At 59.0% G+C, this 9,466-nt stretch overlaps 1 protein-coding gene across 2 annotated transcripts in view; it reads right to left on the minus strand.

Annotated features, from left to right (window-relative positions):
* Positions 1 to 8,955, minus strand: part of AGAP3 (ArfGAP with GTPase domain, ankyrin repeat and PH domain 3) — a 498,289-nt gene extending 489,334 nt beyond the window's left edge. Inside the window, exon 1 of one of the 2 annotated variants that reach the window (XM_077267735.1) lies at positions 8,425 to 8,955. In XM_077267735.1, coding sequence (XP_077123850.1) covers positions 8,425 to 8,731 — 307 coding nt within the window. In that variant the 5' untranslated portion in view covers positions 8,732 to 8,955. The remainder of the gene's footprint in view (positions 1 to 8,424) is intronic. The other variant, XM_077267734.1, reaches the window with a different exon arrangement.
* Positions 8,956 to 9,466: the final 511 nt, after the last annotated feature.

Raw genomic sequence — 9,466 nt, forward strand, 5'->3', positions numbered from 1 at the left:
TTCAAATGTGAAGAACCACAAACATCCTCTAACAGGGGAGAACCAGCCTCCAAGGAATTAAAGGGAACCGGTCACCCCAAAATCGAAGGTGAGCTAAGCCCACCGGCCTCAGGGGCTTATCTCCAGCATTGTGTAATGCATTCTGTAATGCTGTAGATAAGCCCCCGATGTATCCTGAAAGATGAGAAAAAAAAGGGTTAGATTCTACTCACCCAGGGGCGGTCCCGCTGCGGTCCGGAGCCTCCCATCTTCTTACCATGACGTCCTCTTCTGGTCTTCAGGCTGCGGCTCCGGCACAGGTGTACTGATTTGTCCTGTTGTTGCAAAGTACTGCAGTGCGCAGGCGCTGGGCCTCTCTGACCTTTCCCGGCGCCTGCGCACTGCAGTACTTTGCAACAACAACAGGACAAATCAGTAAGCCTGTGCCGGAGCCGCAGCCTGAAAACAAGAAGAGGACGCCATTGTAAACAGAGCATGGCATTCTCAATCCACTTACACGCCAAGCAGCGCTCCTTCCCGTCCGAGAACCCAAACATTTTTTTCCACATATGGGGCAACATCGCAGGAGAAATGGTGGAGCAAATTCGGAGATCCATTTTCTTCAATTATCCATTGTGAAAAGGACAATTTTTCGCTAACCCAACATTTGTTACGGATCTGTAACACAGGACTAAGGTAGAAGGGGGAAAACTGACCCTGCGCTGTGACTAGGCTGAAACCCTACGATGGAGTGGGCGACCCATTCCTTGCAAATAGACCCACCGACGATCCTAGGTTAATCTCAGCGAAGACCCATAGATAGGGGGGAGGAGGTCCCTGAAAAATCTAAGGACTGGGTATAAAATCAGGTCACCTCCTAATAGAAACACAGATGGCTGCAGAAACCAACTGAAAACAGAAACTAAGGCTTGCAGAACCAGAGATCCCAGAACTGCACAATATCAAACACAGAAAGCTATCAAATTACCTAGCCAGAACTCTAGCGGATTAACACTGATGTCCAGCAAAGACTGTGAGGCAGGTGCTGGGTAATAAAGGGTGATACAATCATCTGACCTAAGACAACCCAACACCAGGAGAAAAACACCAGCAGCCAGAACTCCACAACAAGATGGCGGATGGTCAAAAACAAAACATTCTAACAGTTTTAGAGGAGGGGGGGAATTTTCAAAACTTCTGTGAAGTAATTATGGGTTCAAGAAGCTCAACACCATCCACCCTCCGAGATGATTCCTTGAGGGGTCTAGTTTGCCAAGTGTGAATTAGTTAGGTATCCATGGTTACCACCACTAACAGCTAAGCTATTGCAGTGGCCTGCACATGGGCTAAGTGACTAATCAGAAGAACTGTACTACATTGCTAATTGCAGGGATTTGCTAATATTATTACACCTACAACATATTAGCATAGAATCTTGGAGATGGGAATACCGCTTTAAGCTCAAAATTGACAGGGTCGGCAGTTTATTGCTCCTTGAATACACATCTTCAGCTCCGCACATCGTTACTTGTCTAGTGGTTTTCTTTTCTGCAGTAGATTTCAATACTGACGACGCATTAATGGCAGTGCATCATTCTTACTAGAATATCCCGTCGGCACCAATGCCTCGCTGCACGCCGACGCAGCACCCCGCCGCCGACACCCCCCCACCCCCGCAGAGGACGCCCCTGTAGCTCTGAACACAGAGGCTTCGGTGAGACAAGACGGTGAAGTGATGACCCCTCACAGACAGATTCACAACCAGAGCCCAAAGTTCCTGATCTTATAAAGAGAAAAAAGAAACAAAAACAAAAAAAAACACTTTGTTGAATTAAATAAAGGAAAGATGTGGAAAGTTTGCAGTGGCGTCCTAGATTAATCACATGGTCGAACTCCCTCTCTGATCTTGGTGGATTTAATGAGCTGACTAATTAGGATCTGCAGGCACCGAACTCCAGGGATTCGAGGCAGGCAGCGGCGGCAGAGAGGGAGTCAGCAGCTCTCCGAGGCAGGCGGCGGCAGAGAGGGAGTCAGCAGCTCTCCGAGGCAGGCGGCGGCAGAGAGGGAGTCAGCAGCTCTCCGAGGCAGGCGGCGGCAGAGAGGGAGTCAGCAGCTCTCCGAGGCAGGCGGCGGCAGAGAGGGAGTCAGCAGCTCTCCGAGGCAGGCGGCGGCAGCAGAGAGGGAGTCAGCAGCTCTCCGAGGCAGGCGGCGGCAGCAGAGAGGGAGTCAGCAGCTCTCCGAGGCAGGCGGCGGCAGCAGAGAGGGAGGAGGCAGCTCTCCGAGGCAGGCGGCGGCAGAGAGGGAGTCGGCAGGTGGCGGCAGAGAGGGAGTCGGCAGGTGGCGGCAGAGAGGGAGTCGGCAGGTGGCGGCAGAGAGGGAGTCGGCAGGTGGCGGCAGAGAGGGAGTCGGCAGGTGGCGGCAGAGAGGGAGTCGGCAGGTGGCGGCAGAGAGGGAGTCGGCAGGTGGCGGCAGAGAGGGAGTCGGCAGGTGGCGGCAGAGAGGGAGTCGGCAGGTGGCGGCAGAGAGGGAGTCGGCAGGTGGCGGCAGAGAGGGAGTCGGCAGGTGGCGGCAGAGAGGGAGTCGGCAGGTGGCGGCAGAGAGGGAGTCGGCAGGTGGCGGCAGAGAGGGAGTCGGCAGGTGGCGGCAGAGAGGGAGTCGGCAGCTTTCCGAGGAACGCAACAGCAGAACAAGTGCAGCAGTTCCTAGCTCTTTTCTAAAGTTTTGTAAACACCGTTATAAAGCTGCCAGGATCGCAGGAGCATTTACCTACTAAAAACAGCCAGCTGCAGCACACAGCTTGCCAGGTAGACTTACAGTTCTCCATGTGTATGTGATGTCTTCTACCCAGGACACTGCATCAAGAGGGCCAAGATGAAGACAAGCTATACGGTGTAGGGATGCACATGTTTTGGTAGGCATAAGGTAGAGTTCACACAGGGAAAGGCGCTTTGGTCCAAGAAAAACTAAAATTACATCTATAGAATGGGAGGAATAGAACTAATCAACAGCACATGTGAAAAGACTTGGGTATACCATTAAATCACAGACTTCACATGAGTCAACAGTGTAATGCAGCAGAAATGAAAGGCAAATAGTTCTAGGCTGTATTAAGAGAAGTGAATGTCCATACCATGAAAAGAAAAGAAAATACAGCCGCACAGCTGCTACTGGATCAAATAGCTGATTGCGGTCCCTCCGGTGGTGAGCATGGAACTGACAACACGGTAGAGGTGCTCGTATGAAAAAAAGAAAAAACATCCAGGAATATGAAGAGAAATACGGCAACACTCACCGGTCCAGGTGTAGTACAAAATCTTTATTGAAGCCTCAGAAGAAACATCTCATTCACGGCCGGGGCAGTGGAACAGGAAGGGAGGTGAGCAGGATGTGACGACGGCCGTTTCGCGCTTCCACAGGTTCGACGTTAGCACGAAACGGCCGTCGTCACATCCTGCTCAACTCCCTTCCTGTTCCACTGCCCCGGCCGTGAATGAGAGGTTTCTTCTGAGGCTTCAATAAAGATTTTGTACTACACCTGGACCGGTGAGTCTTGCCGTATTTCTCTTCATATTCCTGTATTAGAGAGAAGCACAGTCTAGATCACGTGAAGTAATTCTCACCCTCTACTCCTCCTTGGTCAGGCCTCATCTGGAATACTGGGTCTAGTTCTGGGCACATTTAAAAAAAAAAAAACACATCAACAAACTGGACCAAGTTCAGAGAAGAATGACCAGGATGGTGACCGGTCTGCAAAGTATGTCCTACGAGGAACGGGTAAAAGATCTGAGAATGTTTAGCTGCAAAAAAGGATAATACTAGACTTAATAGCTGTCTACAAAAATATGAGAAGGGCTGTCGCAGTGTAGAGGGATTATTATTCCTATTTGCACATGGAAACATGAGACGCAATGGGATGAAACAGAGGGAGAAGATACAGATTAGATATTAGAAAGAAGAAAAAAAAAAAAAAAAAAAACTTTTGACAGTTAGGGTGATCAGTAAGTGGAGCAGGCGGCCACGAGAGGTGGTGAGTTCTCCTTCAATGGAAGTCTTCACACAGAGGCTGGACAGATCTGTCTGAGATGGTTTAGCGAACCGTGCACTGATCAGGGGGGTTGGACACGATGACCCTGGAGGTTCCGATGACCCTGGAGGTTCCGATGTCCCTGGAGGTTCCTTCCAACTCTAACATTCTATGAAAGTAGGTGTTATTTGAAAGTTTTCATGGGGGGCGTGGACGAGTTCCCTCTGTATGTTGCTGACCAATCATAAGACGGCACCAACTGTCAGGGAATGAAGAGCCCGCCCCCAGCAGAGATGAAGGACAGCTCTGCTCTCGCCTCCAGCAGCAGTCAGGGCAGAACAGCTGAGGAGGAATTGTAATGTGACACAGCCATCAACTTGCCTCTTCCCATAGACCCGTCAGCTCTGTGGTGCTGCCCCTCCCCCACACTGTCCAGGGATGTGTCAGAATCACACTTATGTCATCAGCTGTGCTCAGGGCCTGTTCTGGGCTCCTCCTGTAAGAGACATAATGACAGCTCTGGGGTCACTGCAGAGCCAGGACAAGCTGCCTAAGCACGGCAGAGAAGTGCTACAGGAGGGTCTGACAAAATTACAATATCATCAGAAGGTGAATTTATTACAGTTCTTCAATACAGAAAGTGACTCTCCTATATTCTATAGAGTCATTACACACAGAGTGATCTAGTTCATGTGTTTATTTCTGTTAATGTTGATGATTATGGCTTACAGCCAATGAAAACCCAGAAGTCATTATCTCAGTAAATTAGAATACTTTATATCACCGGCTTGAAAAATGATTGTAAAATCTGAAATGTTCCCAATGTTGTAAAGTCTCCACAATCAGTGATGGTTCGGGGAGCCATGTCATCTGCTGGTGTAGGTCCACTGGGTTTTATCAAGACCAAAGTCAGCGCCGCCGTCTACCAGGACATTGTAGAGCCCTTCATGCTTCCCTCTGCCGACAAGCTTTATGGAGATGGAAATGTCATTCTCCAGCAGGACTTGGCCCCTGTCCACACTGCCAAATGTACCAATACCTGGTGTAAAAACAACAGTATCACTGGGCGTGATTGGCAGCAAACTCACCTGACCTTAACCCCATAGAGAATCTATGGAGTATTGTCAAGAGGAAGATGAGACACCAGACCCAACAATGCAGACGAGCTGAAGGCTGCTATCAAAGCAACCTGGGCTTCTATAACCCCTCAGCAGTGCCACAGGCTGATCGCCTCCATGCCACGCCGCATTGATGCAGTAATTGATGCAAAAGGAGCCGTGACCAAGTATTGAGGGCATTTACTGATCATACATTTCAACAGGGAACATTTCAGAATTTACAATCATTTTTCAAGCTGGTGTTATAAAGTATTCTAATATAATGAGATAATGACTTCTGGGTTTTCATTGTCTGTAAGCCATAATCATCAACATTAACAGAAATAAACACATGAAATAGATCACTCTGTGTGTAATGACTCTATAGAATATAGGAGAGTCACTTTATGTATTGAAGAACTGAGATAATTCCACTTTCTGATGATATTCTAATTTAGTGAGATGCTCCTGTACATCGTGTGTAATGTCGCGGCACAGCAGAGCTGACACGGGATGATATCGGTCGGCACACAAGGATCCGGGGCAGTCGGGGTCAAACACGTGTGAGGAGAACAACCGGTGTGTGTCCCAAAATGGCTGAAATATCATCAATGAATATTGTACAAAAAAAACCCAGCAGAGACCGCGCCACGACGCCACAGCCGGGGGGGGCCGCGCCACGACGCCACAGCCGGGGGGGGCCGCGCCACGACGCCACAGCCGGGGGAGGGCCGCGCCACGACGCCACAGCCGGGGGAGGGCCGCGCCACGACGCCACAGCCGGGGGAGGGCCGCGCCACGACGCCACAGCCGGGGGAGGGCCGCGCCACGACGCCACAGCCGGGGGAGGGCCGCGCCACGACGCCACAGCCGGGGGAGGGCCGCGCCACGACGCCACAGCCGGGGGAGGACCGCGCCACGACGCCACAGCCGGGGGAGGACCGCGCCACGACGCCACAGCCGGGGGGGGACCGCGCCACGACGCCACAGCCGGGGGGGGACCGCGCCACGACGCCACAGCCGGGGGGGGACCGCGCCACGACGCCACAGCCGGGGGGGGCCGCGCCACGACGCCACAGCCGGGGGAGGGCCGCGCCACGACGCCACAGCCGGGGGAGGGCCGCGCCACGACGCCACAGCCGGGGGAGGGCCGCGCCACGACGCCACAGCCGGGGGAGGGCCGCGCCACGACGCCACAGCCGGGGGAGGGCCGCGCCACGACGCCACAGCCGGGGGAGGGCCGCGCCACGACGCCACAGCCGGGGGAGGGCCGCGCCACGACGCCACAGCCGGGGGAGGGCCGCGCCACGACGCCACAGCCGGGGGAGGACCGCGCCACGACGCCACAGCCGGGGGAGGACCGCGCCACGACGCCACAGCCGGGGGAGGACCGCGCCACGACGCCACAGCCGGGGGAGGACCGCGCCACGACGCCACAGCCGGGGGAGGACCGCGCCACGACGCCACAGCCGGGGGAGGACCGCGCCACGACGCCACAGCCGGGGGAGGACCGCGCCACGACGCCACAGCCGGGGGAGGACCGCGCCACGACGCCACAGCCGGGGGAGGACCGCGCCACGACGCCACAGCCGGGGGAGGACCGCGCCACGACGCCACAGCCGGGGGAGGACCGCGCCACGACGCCACAGCCGGGGGAGGACCGCGCCACGACGCCACAGCCGGGGGAGGACCGCGCCACGACGCCACAGCCGGGGGAGGACCGCGCCACGACGCCACAGCCGGGGGAGGACCGCGCCACGACGCCACAGCCGGGGGAGGACCGCGCCACGACGCCACAGCCGGGGGAGGACCGCGCCACGACGCCACAGCCGGGGGAGGACCGCGCCACGACGCCACAGCCGGGGGAGGACCGCGCCACGACGCCACAGCCGGGGGAGGACCGCGCCACGACGCCACAGCCGGGGGAGGACCGCGCCACGACGCCACAGCCGGGGGAGGACCGCGCCACGACGCCACAGCCGGGGGAGGACCGCGCCACGACGCCACAGCCGGGGGAGGACCGCGCCACGACGCCACAGCCGGGGGAGGACCGCGCCACGACGCCACAGCCGGGGGAGGACCGCGCCACGACGCCACAGCCGGGGGAGGACCGCGCCACGACGCCACAGCCGGGGGAGGACCGCGCCACGACGCCACAGCCGGGGGAGGACCGCGCCACGACGCCACAGCCGGGGGAGGACCGCGCCACGACGCCACAGCCGGGGGAGGACCGCGCCACGACGCCACAGCCGGGGGAGGACCGCGCCACGACGCCACAGCCGGGGGAGGACCGCGCCACGACGCCACAGCCGGGGGAGGACCGCGCCACGACGCCACAGCCGGGGGAGGACCGCGCCACGACGCCACAGCCGGGGGAGGACCGCGCCACGACGCCACAGCCGGGGGAGGACCGCGCCACGACGCCACAGCCGGGGGAGGACCGCGCCACGACGCCACAGCCGGGGGAGGACCGCGCCACGACGCCACAGCCGGGGGAGGACCGCGCCACGACGCCACAGCCGGGGGAGGACCGCGCCACGACGCCACAGCCGGGGGAGGACCGCGCCACGACGCCACAGCCGGGGGAGGACCGCGCCACGACGCCACAGCCGGGGGAGGCCGCGCCACGACGCCACAGCCGGGGGAGGCCGCGCCACGACGCCACAGCCGGGGGGGACCGCGCCACGACGCCACAGCCGGGGGGGGACCGCGCCACGACGCCACAGCCGGGGGAGGACCGCGCCACGACGCCACAGCCGGGGGAGGCCGCGCCACGACGCCACAGCCGGGGGAGGACCGCGCCACGACGCCACAGCCGGGGGAGGACCGCGCCACGACGCCACAGCCGGGGGAGGACCGCGCCACGACGCCACAGCCGGCGGATCCCCGGACACACGCCCCTCACCCGGCGGATCCCCGGACACACGCCCCTCACCCGGCGGATCCCCGGACACGCGCCCCTCACCCGGCGGATCCCCGGACACGCGCCCCTCACCCGGCGGATCCCCGGACACGCGCCCCTCACCCGGCGGATCCCCGGACACACGCCCCTCACCCGGCGGATCCCCGGACACACTCCGCTCACCCGGCGGATCCCCGGACACACGCCCCTCACCCGGCGGATCCCCGGACACACGCCCCTCACCCGGCGGATCCCCGGACACACGCCCCTCACCCGGCGGATCCCCGGACACACTCCTTAACCCGGCGGATCCCCGGCCACACTCCGCTCACCCGGCGGATCCCCGGACACACTCCGCTCACCCGGCGGATCCCCGGACACACTCCGCTCACCCGGCGGATCCCCGGCCACACTCCGCTCACCTTCGATGGAGATGACGTGCTCCCGGATCTGGTTCTGCAGAGCGAGGTCGTCCACGCGCTCGATCAGGTCGTAGATGGCGTAGATATTGGGGTGCACGGACTCGAACCTCTGAATCTCGGCCCTGATGGCCACAGAGTTGGACAGCACATACTGGGGGGCCCCGGGGGGCTGCGCTGCGGACACTGCCCCGGAGCCGAACTGGGGGACGGTACCGAACTGGGAGGGGACGGAGGCTCCGGACACCGACACCTGGGAGGACAGCGAGGACTGGGGGCTGCCGGACAGGCCGGCCGGGGAGAAATTCATGGCGACAGCGGGGACCACGGGGTCAACGGATGAATGGACGGAGGATGGGGCTGATCGTCCGCAGGGGGCGGGGAGGGGAGAAGGCCCCGGGACGGAGGGAGGGACGAGACCGCGACCGCCGCTATCTCCGCTGTAACGGGGACTCCGGGAGCGCGCACTCCCACACACAGAGCGCGCCCACCCGTCCGCGTCACCGCCTGCGTCACCGCGCCCCCCGCAGCCGCACTTCCGGTCACAGCGAGAGCCCCTCAGCGGCCACACTTCCGGTCACAGCGGCGACCCCCGGATATAACACCGACCCCCGTATATAACACCGACCCCGTATATAACACCGACCCCGTATATAACACCGATCCCGTATATAACACCGACCCCGTATATAACACCGACCCCGTATACAGCGTATATATAACACCGACCCCGTATACAGCGTATATATAACACCGACCCCGTATACAGCGTATATATAACACCGACCCCGTATACAGCGTATATATAACACCGACCCCGTATACAGCGTATATATAACACCGACCCCGTGTACAGCGTATATATAACACCGACCCCGTATACAGCGTATATATAACACCCACCCCGTATATAACACCGACCCCGTATACAGCGTATATATATAACACCGACCCCGTATACAGCGTATATATATAACACCGACCCCGTATACAGCGTATATATAACACCGACCCCGTATACAGCGTATATATAACACCGACCCCG

This window comes from Ranitomeya variabilis, chromosome 6 (assembly GCF_051348905.1).
Source record: "Ranitomeya variabilis isolate aRanVar5 chromosome 6, aRanVar5.hap1, whole genome shotgun sequence".
Taxonomy (NCBI): domain Eukaryota; kingdom Metazoa; phylum Chordata; class Amphibia; order Anura; family Dendrobatidae; genus Ranitomeya; species Ranitomeya variabilis.